This window comes from Protopterus annectens, chromosome 5.part1, assembly GCF_019279795.1.
Source record: "Protopterus annectens isolate FY-2018-M chromosome 5.part1, PAN1.0, whole genome shotgun sequence".
NCBI classification, from domain to species: domain Eukaryota; kingdom Metazoa; phylum Chordata; order Ceratodontiformes; family Protopteridae; genus Protopterus; species Protopterus annectens.
In genome coordinates this window covers 677610677-677628624 of record NC_056736.1, presented here as the reverse complement: position 1 = coordinate 677628624, position 17948 = coordinate 677610677, and the positions used below count along the sequence as shown (strand labels likewise).

The 17948-nt window shown below is 43.3% G+C and overlaps 1 protein-coding gene across 7 annotated transcripts in view; it reads left to right on the top strand.

Annotated features, from left to right (window-relative positions):
• PARP4 (poly(ADP-ribose) polymerase family member 4) overlaps nt 1-17948 on the top strand; it is a 2883551-nt gene that overhangs the window by 1706610 nt on the left and 1158993 nt on the right. For all 7 annotated transcript variants that reach the window (XM_044073295.1, XM_044073293.1, XM_044073297.1 and 4 more), the window contains one exon: nt 9263-9343. In XM_044073295.1, coding sequence (XP_043929230.1) covers nt 9263-9343 — 81 coding nt within the window. The remainder of the gene's footprint in view (nt 1-9262; nt 9344-17948) is intronic.

The window sequence follows — 17948 nt, the reverse complement described above, 5'->3', positions numbered from 1 at the left end:
TACTTTTGTGGTAATAAGTTGTAAATAATTTCAAGTATGATGTAAAAAATGAGTATGTAAATAATTGATTTGAAGTTTGAAAAAAATGAATGCAAATTATTAATAAAGCACCCTTATTCTTTTCAGTATGTGTCATGGGATCCTTTACATCCTCCTGAGTTACTGTCAACTGTGACTGTTAGGGCCTTGGTTTAACTTTTCACCTGAAGGTCATTACATTGAGGAGTACAGCTCTTCCCTTTTGCTGCTGTCCAGTGTTAGTTTTGGGAAATTAATCCAGTATTTGGTATGATAACAGATCCCACAGCCATCTACACCAAAAGTGTGCTACCTGTTGAGCTGCTGAGACTACTTGTCTTTATGCAAAAAAAAAACAAAACAGTTCTGACTGGAAATTATTCTAGGACATGCTTATCAAAATTGGGTCATCAGCTGTTTTTCTTGGCTTTAAAACATGTTGACAATGCAGCAAAAGAACCATGGTACTGGGAGCAAATAAATAGCGAGGGAAAGGTAATTGAATGGGATGAGGCCAAGAAGGCATTTGGATTGCACGCTAGAGACTTGTTACATAGATATTTTTATACCCCAAGCAGACTCCAAAGAGTTTTTCCTCCAGTAGATGACAGATGTTGGAGGTGTGATGAGGAAGAAAGAGGTAATTGAGAACATATGCTTTGGGAATTTAATGAGTTGACAGATTTTAAAAATTCCCTTCAAAGTACTCTGTCAGAAATATTGCGTGAGCAAATGAGTGTAATTATGGATATGATTCTTGTGAGCTGGGAAACAGTATCTGAATTGCCTAGAACATATTAAGCCATTGTTAATACTAGTGATCATCAAAAAACCAATTACTAGAAAATGGAAATCAAAATCTTTACCAACTGTGCTTTAAGTATTTAATATTTTAAAAGAAATAAAAGAACTGGGGGGTGGGACTTTTAGAAAGGGAAGGAGCAAATTACATACAAATAAATGGAAATTGTGGAAACAATACATGCAGAATTGTGTTCTGGAGGAGGACTGAGGTGTAATGGAAGGCAGAAACTGAGTAATTTATGTAATATTGGGCTGATAGGTTCATAGGTTGGTACTAGGCTATCGGCCCTAAGGCCTAAGCAAGCCTAGCCATAACAATTCCCTGGATATTTCTTCCCACAATATTTACTTCTCCAGGCCCCTGTCTAGCAGGGCGACTGACATGATCCCCGGGGTGAATTTCCTATCTCCCATCCAATCATCAAGGTTCCTTTTGAAGAGGGCCAATGAGGCGCTCTGCTTGATATGTATGGGCAGTCAATTCCAGAGTATGGGGAGTATCTGGGTCAGGGGACCTATCCCTCCAGCATGTTTTGTTCATTGTGATGACAAGGTTTAGATCCCTGGAGCATGTGACTCTGAGGGATTGGGATTTCTTTAAGTGGAGCATGTCCAACAGCTCAGGGTTTGACTTGGCCTTGTATGTTAAGCAGAGATCGCCTCTGAGTAGACGATATGCCACAGAGTATAGCTGGAGTTTTTTTAGACGGTCAGTATATGGCATCTGCTTTAGGCCTGTAATTCTTTTAGTGAGGTATTTCTGTGGCCTTTCCAGCCGTTGCAGATAACTTGTGAGGTACATACCAAATGGGGCATTATAATCTATAATGGGTCTAATGAGGGATGAGTACTGTGGGACAATGACCTCCTTTCTTCTGGATGAAAAGCCCTTAGTGATGAGGTGTGCCACATAGAAGGATTTCCTGACTGTTGTGGCAATGTGGTTATCGAAAGTGAGACCATTGTCCACCTGTGTCCCTAAGTCTCTCATCACACTTTCGATGTTTAGTGCCCTGCCACCTATGTGGTAATTCATGGGTACATGTTTTTTCCAAAGGGGATAACTATACATTTCTTGGCATTAAGCTTGAGCCCATAGCTCTGGCACCAGGCATCTGTTTCTGTAAGGCACTTTTGTAGAATATCCACATCATTTGGGGATTCAATAATGGCTCCCAGTTTGCAGTCATCTGCAAACATTGTTAGCCAGAGTCCCTTAGTGTTGGCCTGTACTTCAGAGAAGTAGATGCCAAACAAGAGTGGTCCCAGGACTGAACCCTGAGGTACTCCACTTGTCACTTGTCTGGAGCTGGATTTGGAGTTGGCTATTTTTACTGTCTGGGTTCTGTCAGTAAGCCAGTTAGCAACCCATCGAGTGACGTAGGGATTTATGCCCAGCTTAGTAAGTTTATCTATGATTTCAGAGTGGGGGATGGTGTCAAAGGCCTTGGCGAGGTCCAGATAGGCTGTGTGGACTGCCTTACCCTCGTCCACAGCTCTGGAGACTGATTCGAAGAAGTCAGTCAGATTCAGGAGACAAGATCGTCCCTTCACAAACCCAAACTGGGGGTTGCCAATGTCTTTGTTTATAAGTTCCATGCCCTTGCAAATCAGGCTTGTCAGACTGATGGGATGGTAGTTCCCGGGATGCAAGGTGGATCCTCCCTTGTGGAGCGGGATAACTGTAGCTGTGCGCCACTCAGTGGGCACGAAGCCTGAGGTGAGGCTATGATTAAACATGACACTTAGGTGAGGTGCCAGTTCATTTTGTAGTTCATGTAGTACACAGCCTGGGATGTCATCTGGTCCCATGGATGCTGTATTCTTAGCTTTGGAGAGTGTGGTTTCTACCTGTGTGGCCGTGATTATTGGAATTTGGCAATCTTTTGGTATTGAGATGGGCCCTTTAGGGGGTGAGAGTGGGGTGAAGTTGGCACTAAATCGATCTGCCAGGATATTGGCAATATCCTTGGGATCAGTATATTTAATGCCATTCTGTTGTAACTCAGAGCAGATCTGAGCATTGCCATTTAAATTCTTGACATAACTATAGAATACCTTGTGGTTGTCTTTGGAATCTTTGGCAATTTTATTTTCGTAACTAGCTTTTGAGGATTTTATGAGGGATCTCAGCTTCTTAGTGAGGCTGGTGAGGGAGTTTTTTGCATCCTGGGATTTTCCTCTTTTTTGCAACAGTTTCTTCCTTCTGTTGTATAGTTTGTTTATAGCAGGGGACCACCAGATTGGCTTCCTTTTTTTGGGGAAGAGCATCTTGGCTCTATTTGGGATGGCATGATTCATGCACAAGTGGATGTGCTCGTACAGTGCCTTAGTGTAGGATTCTGCAGTCGAACTTCCAGATCCCGTCTGCGTGGGTGTTGTGAAGTTTGTCACTTCTGACTTCAGTAGCACGAAGTTGGCTTTGGAGAATTTTTTTAAGGAGGTTTCCTTACTGGGGGGTGGGGGTGGGATGTGGATGTCAAGGGTGATTTGCTTATGGTCAGACCTGACCAATGAGGGGGTGACACTGCTTTGGAGCATCTATCTCCCATGTTGGTAATGACCAGGTCTAGGATATTGGAGCCCCTGGTGGGACAATGGATTAGTTGATCCAGGGCATTGGAATTTATAAATTCCAAGAACCGTTGGGTAAAGGAGTTGGTACCTGAGTAGTTTTCCCAATTAATGGCAGGGTAGTTTAAATCACCCAGTATTAGGGTGTTTGGTTATATCTTAATATTTCCAGTATGTTTAGAAAGGTGTAGTGAGAATCTTGGGGCATGGTTGGAGATCTGTAGCAAGCTACAGTTTGGATTGCAGTCTTACCTAGTGTTAGTTGCACCTGGAGAATTTCAATGCATTGTGTTTGGCAACTAGCCTGGAGGTGTGAATATCCTTGGTGAATATGGACACTCCTCCACCTTTAGTGATTCGGTCCTGATTTTGTGGCCGAAAAGTGTGGTAAGAATTGTAGCTTGGTATTGCAGGGGTGATCTCTGGAGCCTTGAACCAGGTCTCCGTTACTGCACAGATATCGGTGTTCTCCGTTTTTCGGAGTGCATCGAGAGAGAGTGCATTTTGAGGGTTTAGACTTCTAGCATTGAGTAGCATTACCTTCAGATTTTGCCTGCTTCTATCTGTTACGGTGGTGGTTTTATCCTTTGAAATTTGCCTAAAAAAGGCATTATAGAGGTGGCAAGAGCTTTAGCCAGTAACCTGAATCCCAGGGGTGACAGGTGCAGACCATCTCTGGCAAAGCATCGTGGTTTGTCGATCATGTCTTCCCAGGCAGACAAATACTGGATCCCTTTTGAATGACACCAGAAGCTTAGCCAATTGTTGAAGTCAATCATTTTGTCCTTATACTGTGGTATCATTCTGGGCGAAGGCAGGATGCTGCTCAGGGCTAGGGTCATACCTGCCTGGGTCACATGATCCAAGAGCTCTTCCATATCTCTTTTCATGTGGTCCAGGGAGGTACGTCTCAAGTCATTCACTCCAGCATGGACAATGACAGAGTCGTGTTTGTACTTGTTGTGGAGTGACTTGAGTGCATGCATTATGTGGCGGATCCTGGCACCTGACAGGCAGCTGACTGAAATTTTCTCCTTGTTCAGTCTGGTGATGGGACATCAGTGTGCCTGACTATAGAGTCACCTATGACTAAAGTGTTGGGTACATTGTCTTGCTTTAGGGGCTGTTGTTGGGTGGCACACTGGTGTTGTGAGCTATGTGTCACTTTGGTTGTGACCGGTGTTTGTTTGCGTTTCGACTTTGGAGGTCCTTGTTGCTTTGGCAGGTTAATGTTAAGGGCCTTCGCATATGTGGGTTTAGTGTTGCTATGTGTGGGTGTTGATGGTGTGGGTTTTGAAGCGCTATGAGTTGCTTGATGTGTGATGCAGCTGTTAACCTTCTCCTCTTGACTGTCTAGCACAATCTTGGCCGGAGAGAGCTTTGCTTCCAGTTTGGCTATGTAAGTGCATCTCTTGCAGGTTGTAGTGTTGGGTGGTAGGAGGAGAGGATTGTCTGTGTACATGAGGCAGTTGCCGCATTGCCCAATATGTCCAGATTCACCAGGTGGACAGGAGAAATCACCGGAAGCTGACCCTTGGACATGCCTGTTTAGGTGCTTTTATATAAAGTTTAAGAGCTGTTTTCCCTTACCTTTGCAAGGTACTTTGCAGTTATAGGCTGTTTAGTGCCTATGATTAATTTCTCCTTATTGACAAGGAGAGCTGAGTGCTTGTATCTGTTTCAGGCTTCCTAGTGCTTTCTAGCAGGTTCTAGAGCAAGTGCTAGTCACAGGGGTTCAGATTTTAGTGCTACTACTGAGAAACCAGCTAGTTTTAAGGGAAAATTTGAAAAGCAGACTTTCTGGCACCTGGAATATTTTTACTGTAGCCTCGCAGTGCTGCATGATGCGAAAAATGCGCAAACACGAGCGTTTTTAAACCAGAAAACTGAAAGGGATAGAAATCAGCCTAAAAGGCTAATAAAATTACAATTTCAGAGCTGGAAACCACTCCTCTAGCGTTAGATAGGCAGTACAATGCTCACCAGTCCCACTGGTAGGCAGTAGGACTTCCCTCTACCAATGCAAGGCCTGGATAGCCCTGAGCACAGAAAATAAAGTCCTGAGACAAGCAAAGCTTGGGATATGTACTGGCTAGAAAGGTGGGAAACGAGCAAACAAGATAGTATTTTTTTTTTGTTGAAACTGGCTAAACAATGCAATAATACAGTAAATAAACACAGAAAAGGCTAACACACTTGAGAGTGAAAGTTCTAGACAGTAAATGCAATTAAAACTCTACAAAATTAGCAATTTAAAACTTTTTTAAATGAAGCAAGGCAAGTGCACAACTGAAAAATGATTTAAGAGGAAGTAACACAGCAGAATAAGTAGCTAGTCTACATATACATAAAATCAGCTAAAACATACAAACACTTCAGATGCAGTGCAACCTAGAGCACTTGAGTTGTAGCAATATTAAGGCAATTATAGTTATAATAAATGCTCTGAAATGTACCCTATATTTCCAAAATGTTTGAGAAGCACAGTCAGAACACAAGGAGATTCAGGCAAAAAAAAAAAAACATTTTTTTTTTGAAAGGGATAAAGGAGAAACAGAAGGCCTTATCAAATGTTCTCTCTGTATTAGGTAGAATGAGCTAATGACACTAGACTGGGAGGAGTGGCCCAGATCAGATTTACAGTAGGGGTGGGCCACTGCAAAGCCACCAAGTATAACAGAAAGACACCAACTGGCAGGGAGGGTGGGTACAAATAGCCTACAGACAGTAAGCACTAGAGAAAGCCACAAAATGAAAGTTTTTAAATAGATAAAGATTTGTAAAGATACAGAATGCTTTTAACTGCAAACAATCAGTTACCCGTGCAGATTAGCTAATAGCAATAAAATACACTCAAAAACTAAGCAGCAGACAATAAAAGTGCTATATATATATATTGCTAAAAACAATAATCTGTATAAATAATAAAAAAACAGGATACTTATATATCTCAGCTAACAGTTGTAGTCAACACCTCTTATCCACTCTGCTCAGTGTGTATAGTGTGTATGATGATAGTTATAAAGAAGAATTTGTGTGATGTATAACATATGCAACTGGAAATATGTTAATATGGCTTCTTTTCTTTTATATTAATGTATGGCTGCCTGTGTCTTAATTGATAATTTAGTAAAGATATTTAAAAAAAGATCGACATAGCAATGTAACCTTCCTAAAATTCAATTTTACTTATGGATTATCTTTTCTGTAAATGATGACTGCATTAAAATCTCTAAAACATGAAAGTCATGTATGCTATAATATATATTTTGTTATCGATGCTGTAATATTAAGTAAACTGTTAGTATGAAATGTTCTTATATTTACTACATGCTGCCATATATTAGAATATAAGAATTTATTTGCTCCATATTTGTGACCAAATACACACACAAAGCATCTGCCTCTTTTCATGCTGAAATATATGATTTATGTGTAGTGGAATTAATTTAACAGTGCATATTCTCAGAGATTAGCCTTACTTTATATGCATATTTTTCATTTGCAGAGAGAGGCAGAGACAGCAAAAGGCAGGTTTGATTACTACTCTAATAAATGTGTATGGCTGTATGCATCCAGAAAAAAATTGAAAATCCATCCATGAAATAAAAATAAACACTTTTTAATTGAACTTGCAGTCTCCAAGAAAGTAGAAATACAAAATTTTAATAGGTGGTTTAATTCACCCATTCAACCCGTGAACTTCATCAGATAAAAATTCTCTAACAACAAGCAAGTTCTTTTTGATTTATATATGTATATAAAGGTACCCACATTTCAATTTCATGCAGAAGATTTATTTTAATTTATTCATAGTTTAAACAAAAGCTATAAACACAGTGTCAGTTTGGCACTTAGCTTGGTTATAATGGTGTAGGTAAAAGTGAACTCAAAAATGTCTTAAGTCTTTATTCAGTCAAGCAGTAATGTCGATAACTTCTAGAAAATAAAAATGCAGCTTTATAAACACTTACAGGTAACAGTTTGCAAACAAGCTAACCTTAAATATACCTTCAAAGACCTTTGTTCATTTGCAGATGTATTGTCTTTTTATGTGGCTCAGAAAGAGCTTCTTTTCTGGACCAACATCATGTCTTTTCTTTCTGCCTCTCTAGTTTTGCAAGAGTTTTTCCCCCTCTAAAACTCTGCATCTTGGCTACATAGCAGGGGGTCCTTTATTCACTGAACTATAACTCTTCATTACATTCACAGCAGAGACCCCTGATTCCTAATGAGTTCTAGCTCAAAATAAGAACTAAATGCTTAAAGCTCTGCCACTCTGACCCTGTTGTAACTAAGTACGCCATCATTAACTTGTGTGTGGGTATGGCATGCACATACTCTTTAACTAGATTAACCAATTACTGCCTAAAAAGTTAACACCAGTCACTTTTTTCAATATTAACTCTTTCAACTTTTAATTTAGCTTCTGCTACCACCCATTCATCTTTTCAGGATTAACCATGTAGTCTTAATCACCAGTCACTTTTTTCAATATTAACTCTTTCAACTTTTAATTTAGCTTCTGCTACCACCCATTCATCTTTTCAGGATTAACCATGTAGTCTTACTCTTGCAGCTTGGGAGTTCATCTACCTTATTGTTAACACTGGGAGGAACTACATATCCTCCAATACAAATTAACCCTGCTCCTCATGCATGGCAAGAGAAGCAGTTTCGTCAGTAAATCACACACTGCCATGTCAGTAGTAGAATTTGTCAGTAGTTATTATACAGAGAATGTTTTGCATCCGTTGCTGTTGAGTGACAAAAAAAAAATAAGGAAAACAACAGAAGTAGATGAGGTTTTTTTCTTGGACCTGTATTAACTACATGTCAAGCAGAATCCATGCATATATAGCAGAATCCGGGTCTATATTATATGCTTGAAGAGACTTATCTTCGAACATATAATCGACATCTAAAGAGCAAGCACTCTAAAGTGCAGCCGGACACATCTGCAAATTTTTTCCACGGGGAAAAAGTTCACGGGGCCATACACAAAAAAACACAAACTTCAAAACCCTAATCAAAATGGAGGCCCCCCCCCCCACACCCCCTAACTAAATATACCAACTCCGATATTGCTCTACGGTGAGGAAAAGGGCACTTCCTGATAACGGCCAACTTAATTTTTTCCTGAGGAAAACATTTGCAGACGTGGCCGTTCATGGTTTAGAGCATTCACTCTTTAGGTGTTGATGATTATTTAATATAGAACCCACAGAATTCATAGATGGAAGCAGACTGTCCTTAATCTCATGGAATATCAATGCACTGCCGCAGCTTCACTGGAGGTCTATAGTACCAATTGCATAGCTGTATAAAATTTAATTAAAACTGATAGAGACAACAGTAGCTTGTTAACCATTTCATTTTGTTTTTGTTTGCATTATAGTATCCAGCTACTGCTCTTAGTTTTGTAATGTGATGGTAGTCACACAGTACTATATAGTCACACAGTACTATATACGTATTAAGTATGTGTATGATCAGTACTGTCCACTTGTCAATTGTGGCTTAGTGGCAGCTTGTATAGAATAAAGGAGATTCTCTTATGAACAGTGTACAAGTTATATTGTGTACATTTCAATCCATGCACATTCCTTATTCCGGACTACACACTTTGTTTATGAATATGGTGGTATATAAAGTAATTTATTTCATCCCATGCATGAGCGCGTTTCCAAGTTGTATCCAAATTAGTTGCTGTATAAAATGATGTTCATTCAGTGCACCAAGAGCAGCTATAGTTCATACAGCCTGCTTTCAGAAAAATTAATTTTATTGTGATAAATTTGTGAGCTTAATAGATTTGTGGGTTTTTGATAATTCTGAATTTTGTTTTAATTTATTTTACCTAAAGGTACTGCACAAGCTGACAGCTAGAGCCATTATTCGGGATTATGAAGAAGGAATCTTCCATGAGGAAGAAACAGAGCATGAGGTATGCTTTAATTAATAATGTTGTGTATTGATCTAGATAGAAATTAAATTTGTGTTCCCAACTTAAATAAAACATGGTAATCAAAATTTCCTTTCCTGACACTGTGTCTGTACTACTGAAATATGCAGTACATTGGCAAATGTCTTTTGAGTTAAGAAATGACATTGTTATTTCATGAAGTAACTTGCTGTTGGTTTACCTTTATTTGACTCAGAAATATAAGCAGTCATATACACTGAAATCATTGTTACTGATTTACATTCTTTTACTTTGAAGGATTCATACAACTTTCCTGTGCTCTTTTACATAACTTCTCAAATGAAGCACTACTCCTTTGACCAACACCCAGGTGTGCACTCTTATACCTAGGTTAAGAGGACCACACACCCAGGTCCATAGGTTTGTGAGGTAATAGGTAGATGCTAGGCAGTAAGTGGTCATACCATTAACAGTCTAGCCCAGAACACCCATCATAAAGAGTTGCCTGACACCACAAAGGGGTTCTTACAAGACATGTCTGAGGATAACTTTATTGCCGTAGCAGGTGTCTAGTTTAGTCTTGAGTGTAGCAAGGGTTCTACTTTGTAGGTGAAGTGCATTTCATTGGTGGGGACTACACTGGGATAAGAACCATATGAGAAAATCCTATTAGTATGTTGAAAGAGATTGAGATCCTTTGTATGTGGGTTTGAGGAACCATTAGATATTCGTCACAGTGTTTACTGTTGCAGTTCTTACTTTTTGGATATCCAGCCTGCATGTAGCATGATGTACTGACTTGATTTCTAGAGCTTTACCTTCCCCCAGGGCTTTAGCTGAGGCCCTCCAGCCAGCATGCAGTGACGGTGGTTTGAGAGATGTCAGCCAGTACCATCTTTAGATCTTTCTAACTTTCATGCTTTGTAGTAGTCTATAGCCATAAGTTCAGAAGCCCTGTCAGACAGCTTGCTTCCAGGAGCCAAAGTACCCCATAGGGGACATCTGTTATCATTTTGTTGGAGCTAATACTGCTTATGTCTGATACTGATTCTAGTGCTGATTCAGAAGTGTTTGTAAAGATGAATAATTGTATTGTGAAAAAAACAGATTTCATACTAAGACTTCAACACCCAGTGTTTATTTTGCCTCATCCCAAAAAACAACACGGACTCCGGTCTGCACCAGCCAAGGCCTCTAGGAATCTTCAGAAAAAATTAAGCACTCCAGTAAGAGACCTACGAAGAAGCATTGAGAAACTGAATATGCCCCATTGGATGACTCTGGGAATAAGGAAGTACTTTTGCAATTCCCTACCTCTGAGTCTGTCTTGCATAAAGATTTTAGTGAGACTGTTGTGCAGGCTGACATGCCATCAGCATCCTGCATGTCCTTCCAAACAGACATCTCTGCCATGCCTCTTGAGACCAAATACTGTACTGTTTCAAATGTCCTTATCCTCATTACTGAAAGGGAAGGCAGCATTTTCCAAGATTTTAGTTTATAGGGAGGTTTTTCGAGACCAGATTGAGGTCTTGGTCCCTGCACCTGCAGATCAAGGCCTCCGTGGCAACTATACCTGAAGTCATGAGGTACAAGACACTGAAGCTCAAACTAGTACCTGGCAGCCTCAGCCCAGAATGTAAAGTACCTCAACACCCCCCCCCCCATTTCACCTTCTGGTCTTACGCTGATTCACTGGTTGACCTGGCTAAAGTAATTGTCTTTTTTTGAAATAGAAAATGCCAGATGAAGAAGGGCTAGAGGTGTTTGGGTCTTCTTCTAAAATGAGAAGTGTGGAACCTTCTCCTGAGGGTTCTGATTTCCCCATCAGCCAGAGACAGGTGTGTACTGGTTTATGTCAGTCAGATCCCTTCAACTGAAGCTTATGAATCAGACACTGAGGACACCCTTTCCTCTGCTTCTCCAACAGAGCACTTCTTTTGAGACATCCTTCATTGAATGAAGGATATTTTTCAAAGGGAAACAAAGCAATATTCTGATGCCCAGTTCAGATGCAGCCTACTTTGAACTGTATGAACCCAGAGCTCTAGCTCTTCCTCCAGTACTGAATGTCCTGGAGGATGCTTTTACAGATGCATCCATGGAGCCACGCTCCCTGCTGCCTGCTCCAGGGAAATCTAACTGCTTTTACATGGTCAAGGAGTCCAATAATTTCATTTATAAACACTTTTTTGCTAAGCCAGCTGTGGTCTCCCTAAATTCCAGTAAGGGAGCAGCCTTGGTTCCATCCAGTTACCCAATTTCCAGTGACAATTAGACTGGAATACTCTTAGTGTAAAAAGTTTATACTTCTGCCACCCTTATATTTTAGAGACTTAAACTGTTTCTCCAACTTGCTTTCGTATTAACAATTCCTGCTAAAGAAGATGAAGGTGAAAGCTAAGGCAGCAGGGATACAGTTTAAGGCTCTGAAGCAAGAGATTTTTTAGCTTTATGACCTCTCTTCTCAGGTTACTAAACACTCCAAAAAGTGTGGCTATGATGCAGTGGTTGCATCACGCAGGGCAGTAGCCAAGGGTCTGTTATCCAGAGACAAGCCTGGTTGAGGACGGTGCCCCTTTACCATGTAAAGATGGAGCTCCTCGATGCTCCTTCAGATAAGGATCTCCTTTTTTGACCCTCTGCTCAAGGAGTTTAAAAAAAAATGGAAGAAAAAGGCAATGACTATGCAGTCTGTTTTGCAACTTATTATGCCCAGGCTCTTAAGTTCAGATTTGTAAAAGGGGTGATTCATCTCCAGTTTACATTCTTGCTCTTTGTCTTGCCTGCTACACCAACAGACTTTACAAACTATCTAGATTTAGTAATTGCCTACTGCAAAACAAAGGACCATTAGGCTTAATGGTTAAGGTATTTTCCACCCATGCACAGGATACAAGGTTCAATCCTGGCCTCTAACCAATGCCTGTATGGAGTTTGTATGTTCACATTGTGCCTCTGTGGGGTTCCCCTTACTTCCCAAAAACATATTAAGTATTTCTACCTCAAACTCACACAAGAAAGGAGTTGTGGGAAGTAGCACAGATGATAGATATTGTCCTGTAAGAGGGTAAGGTTTGTAAACCAAACACTTTAGGCATCAGCTGTGGTGCACAGTATCCTCTTGCTAGGAGAACACAGATCACAGACTGGGAGCTGTGTCAGAGATAAACACTCTATGGTGTAAACATTGGCTTTAGGTGATTTGGTCTTGTTGACTAATGTCACCAAATGGGCATGGGTATTTGCCCATGATAAGTGGGATGAGGACCCAGTCTGCTCTGACCTACACCAGTGACACATGCTAACAGAGGGAGAGGTGTATGTGTTCCTGTTTGGTTAGTGTGTGCCTGCCGTAAAGCCCAGCAGCCTTGTGTCAATAAGTTACTGGCCATCCAGTGTTAAGTTGCCCAGCTTGGATTACCATGGATAGCTGTGTTGAGCAAAGGCTGGACTGGACATAAAACCAGATGTGAGAGTGTTCAATCTCGCCGTTTGTTCTTACAAATGGGTGTCGGAGCCAATCCTCGGCTCCGAGTCGGCCGCTTAGCAAAGCTCTGCATCTAGGAGAAGCTCGAGACCAACCTACCTCCCACAATTCCCTCTGCCTCTACCTCAGATCTAGTTTGCCGCTGCAACCGATCGCATCAAATTTTTGAGCTCTGACCAACTTTTGGGAAGATAAGCTATTTTCTTCTGATTTTTCTTGTGAATTTCTTCTGAATTTTGTAAACTTCTAAAATTAGTGTGTGTGTGTGTGTGTGTGTGTGTGTGTGTGTGTAGATCATCTATTTTTGGTACTCTGATATATATATATATAACTTTATATATACATATAGTTTCCTTGGGGCTACCCAACCTTTGTTACTTGATTTAGGATTGGATACCTACATTATTACTGCTGTGTGTGTACCTTTAACCACTTTTCTTGACAGAAGTGTTGTTTCAGTTTTTTGTGCAGGTCTTGTTCCACAGGATATGTCTGAAAAAGCCAAGTCTGGTTTCAAGAGGTGTCAGTGTGGGCAAAAGATGTCTATCACTGACAACCATAGCTCCTGTGTCTACTGTCTTGGCCCTCTCCATCTACAAGAAGACTGTTCTATCTGTCATTCTTTTAGTGGAAGGGTCATGACAGATAGACGCAGGAAGCTTATGGATAGGGGTCTTTTGAAGCCTGCCTTCCAAGAGGCGCTTGACAAGTCGGACCAGGCTTCTAAGTCCTCGAAGGGGTCGAAGACATCGGAGCCCACATCATCGGCTCCAAGTTCTTTGCTTAAAGTTCGTTCACCGGTTCCACAGGCTTCAGGGCTGAGTGTCGAGCTTCTTACTGTGACCGAGTCTCGAGTCTTGGAACCGGTGTCGGAGCTTCCACCTCCTGCTATATTGAGGTCGGTACCGTCCTCGGTTCCTTCGACCCGTTCTTCCAGGCCCCTCTCCGACACCGACGTAGATCGTTTCGTGCAGAAGTTAATGGAGAACACGGCCCTGTCCAAGCTCATTTCAGTCTCCTCCCAATTGGTGTCGAGACTCGAAGGCCTTACCTTATCTCCATCTGGTCCTCCTCCGAGGCCTACACAGCTTTTGGAGCCAGGAGATGTTGATCTGATGATAGTGGAGCCCTTGATGCCAGAACTGTCCCTTCCTCGGTCGGCACCGTTGACCTCGACTCCGTCGGAACCGTTAGCGGACTCGCTGAACCGACGATCTCTCCTTGGCTCCGGGACCGAGAGTCGAACCGATCTTTCGGTGCTGACTCTCCCCCTCGGTGCCTCGGCATGGATCACTTTGGCTCCGTCCTCGGGGTCGATGCCCTTGGCCTCCACGTCTGAGACACTTCCGCGTTCTTCGGAACCGGAGGACTCCTCGACTCGGGGTCCGGGGGCCTTTGACCTCATGAGGAAGGTATTGTCTTCTCAGACAACCACGTCAATGGAAGCAACGTCTCTCTCCCATAAAGGTCCGTTGTCTACTTCTGCACCCATGACTACCCATAAGCGTAGAGCACCAGTGTCTCAGCCACTCCCAGAGGGAGCCCCTTCTTCCTCGGAGGCCTCACCGGAAGCCCCTCCCGATGATGCTCCGAGGAAAGAGTTGTGCAAGAGGAGGCACTTAGATTTTCCACAAGAATCTTTAACATCGGATACCGACTTAGATGAGTCAGAAGGGTCCCCAAAATCACCCTCAGAGGATGTCTCCTTTGCTGACATCCTGGAGATCCTGAAGCAGAGAGGTGATTGGCAGGCCCCACCCCCTTCTGAGGATGAGTCGGTTCTGCTGAAGGCATTTGGTGCTCGCCCTTCCTCCTCCTGGGTCACTCCGCCCTTCGACGAGTTAATGGAGTTAATTGCTCGAAGGGCGTGGGAGGCACCTGACACAGTGGAGCCAGTTCCCAGGAAACCTAACAAATACATAACTGCCCCTCAGGACAAGTCAAACCTTACTAAGGGAATTCCAGTGGACGCTATGGTGGTGGCCGCAGCCACTAAAAAGGAGATGTCCGAATCTTCCTCGTCTGTCCATTCCCCTAACAGAGACTCTAGGACCATGGACAGATATGGGAAGCACATTTTCAGTTCAGCGACTTTTTCCATGCGATCGCTGAACTACTTGACACACTTCACACGATTACAGAGGGATCTAGTCAAGGAGTTGGGGGATACCCTCCAGGGTAATACAGATGCTGCTGTCTCTGACAAAGTTGCAGCACAGCTCAACACCCTTACATCCATAGTGAACTCGTCCATGAGGCTCATCTCGTATGCGGCCGAAGGGTCGAGTAGGGCTGCAGCCTCAGTGATTGCTCTTCGTAGACAATCCTGGATGCGGCTGTGCTCCTTTGCGTAAGCCTTCAAGTCTTCCTTTACTAACTCCCCCTTTGATGGTGCCACTCTTTTTGGCCCCAAAGTAAAGGAGACCCTAACCCGGTGTGAGCAGGAAGGAAAGACTCTGTCTGCTGTCGGAGTCCGTTTTTCCACCCCATCCAGACCGTACCCCAAAGGGCAACGAGGTGGAAAGATGTGGTTTTGTAAACCCCAGGGTTCTTTCCCAGGCACACAGGGTGATGCCCCCCCCAGAGGCAGAGGAGGGGGCAGAAATGGAAGACGCTGCTCTGGCGGCAGAGGGGGTCCGCAGAACCAAGGTGACAGGGATACTATCCCTGGGAAGCCTTTCCAGCATTCCTGAGAGGAGGCCCGACTGTCCTGCTCTGGAGGCAGTCGGGGGTCGCTTAGCTTTATACCCTCAGGCCTGGCAAAGCCTTACTTCAGACAATTGGGTAAAAAGCATTATCACCAGTGGTTACAAAATCCCCTTTGTATTTCCCCCATTACCACAAAGACGGTTCCCAGATGTACCACCCCATCTGCGAAAACCAGCAGCGATACAAATCTCAAAGCTGCTAGAAAAAAGAGTCATCCAACCAGTCCCGGCGGACCAAAGAGGATCCGGAACTTACTCATGGTTCTTTTTAGTTCCAAAAAAGACAGGGGACTGGAGGCCAATTCTAGACCTAAGCAATCTCAATACATTTGTTTAGAAAGAAAAGTACCGGATGGTCACGCTTCAATCGATCCTTCCGTTTTTACAGAAGGACGACTGGATGTGCTCAATAGATCTCAGGGACGCCTACTACCACATCAAGATGGCCAGAGTGTCCAGAGATCACCTGCGCTTCCGGCTGGGAGCCAGTCACTTTCAGTTTCGGGCCCTGCCCTTTGGTCTAATCTCAGCCCCCAGGGTTTTCACCAAATGCATGGCAGTGGTAGCGTCTCACTTGAGATGCCTAGGATTCCGGGTGTTTCCATATCTAGACGACTGGCTCCTTACCGCCACCACCGAGCGTCAACTGATGCAGGCCAGGGATTACACAATCAGCCTTTGTGCTCTGTTAGGGATTTCGATAAATTTCGAAAAATCTGCGTTACAGCCCTCACAGCATATTTCATTTATAGGCGCAGATCTAGATACCCGTTCTTTGCTAGTAAAACTACCCTCCGCAAGAATAGCTTCCCTACAGCAACACATATCTCTCCTACTATTATCCAAGAAGTCCCCAGCCAAACTAGTCCTGAAAGTCTTAGGGCTCATGTCAGCTTCCCTCATTGCAGTTCCCATGGGGAGGCTACACATGAGAATTCTCCAATGGCTGCTGTTCACACAGTGGTCGTTCCAGCAGTTACCGCTGACACACGAGATTCACATAACAGATTCCTGCAAAGCACACCTGTCTTGGTAGTTACAGGATCACAACCTCATCAGCGGCCGACAGTTTGTGTTACCCAACCCAACGGCCACGGTGACCACGGACGCTTCCCTGATAGGGTGGGGGGGCATCTTTCAGGGAAAGACAGTCCAAGGCGAATGGTCCAGCTTAGAGTACAACCTGCACATAAATGTTCTAGAGATGAGGGCAGTGTTTCTAGCGTTGCAACACTTCTCCCCCTTCTACCTCTAGGGACTATTCCAGTACAGACGGACAACATGTCCGTAGTCTGGTACATAAACAGGGAGGAACCAGGTCTTACCAGTTGTGCAGAGAGGCCATGAGAATTTGGCAATGGGCAGAGTCCACAGGTCGCTTTCTAATAGCAACGCACATCCCGGGGTTATCCAACGTCATAGCGGACAGGTTGAGCAGAGCTATCCTGTTACCTCACGAGTGGTCCCTCAATCAGAAAGTGGCGGAAAGGATTTTCCGCAAATGGGGCCAGCCTTGCTGCGATCTGTTTGCGTCTCCAATGAACACCAAATGCAGAAGCTACTTGCCCTTTTACCCCCTCCAGGGGATGTCCCCAGGGACGCTCTGATTCACGATTGGCCCCCGGGTCTCCTGTACGCTTTCCCTCCTATACCACTGATCCCGAAATTTCTTCAGAAAGCCAAGGACCAGGAGAGGACTATAATTCTCATTGCCCCATTCTGGCCTCGACAGGTTTGGTTCCCCTTTCTTCAAGCCCACCAAATGCAGGAGCCCTGGATTCTGGACCCAGTGCCAGATCTGCTGACTCATTCGTCAGGAGCTCCTCACCCGTCGCTCCTATCCCTCAAGTTAGCAGTCTGGCTGCTCCGCTTCCCTACTTAGCCAAGTCTGATCTTCTCTCTCCGGTGGTCCAGAACATTCTGGTCGTCTCCCATAAATAAGGCTTCCACTATTAAAATCTATACCAGTAAGTGGAAACGTTTCGTCCACTGGGCGACTACACAGCATTTGGATCCTTTAGTAGCCCCCCTAAACAAGATTTTGGAATTCCTGTCCATTCTGTTTCACCAAGGAGCCTCTACTGCCACTTTAAAAGTTCAGTTGGCCGCTATTTCCAACTTTCACATAGGAGAAAACGGAGCTCCCATTATGGCTCATAGGCTTTGTAAAGCCTTCATGAAAGGGTCCTTTCATCTCAGACCAACTGTTAGGTTACCTACAGCTCCTTGGAATCTAAATTTACTCTTATCCCAGTTAATTTTACCACCCTTTGAACCAGCTCCTTCCTGTTCCTTCAAGTTCTTGTCCTGGAAGACTCTTTTCCTAGTAGCTGTCACTTCAGCCAGATGAGTATCAGAACTTCAGGCACTTTCCATCAAGGAGCCATATTTAATTTTTCACCCTGATAGGGTATCATTACGCACCAAC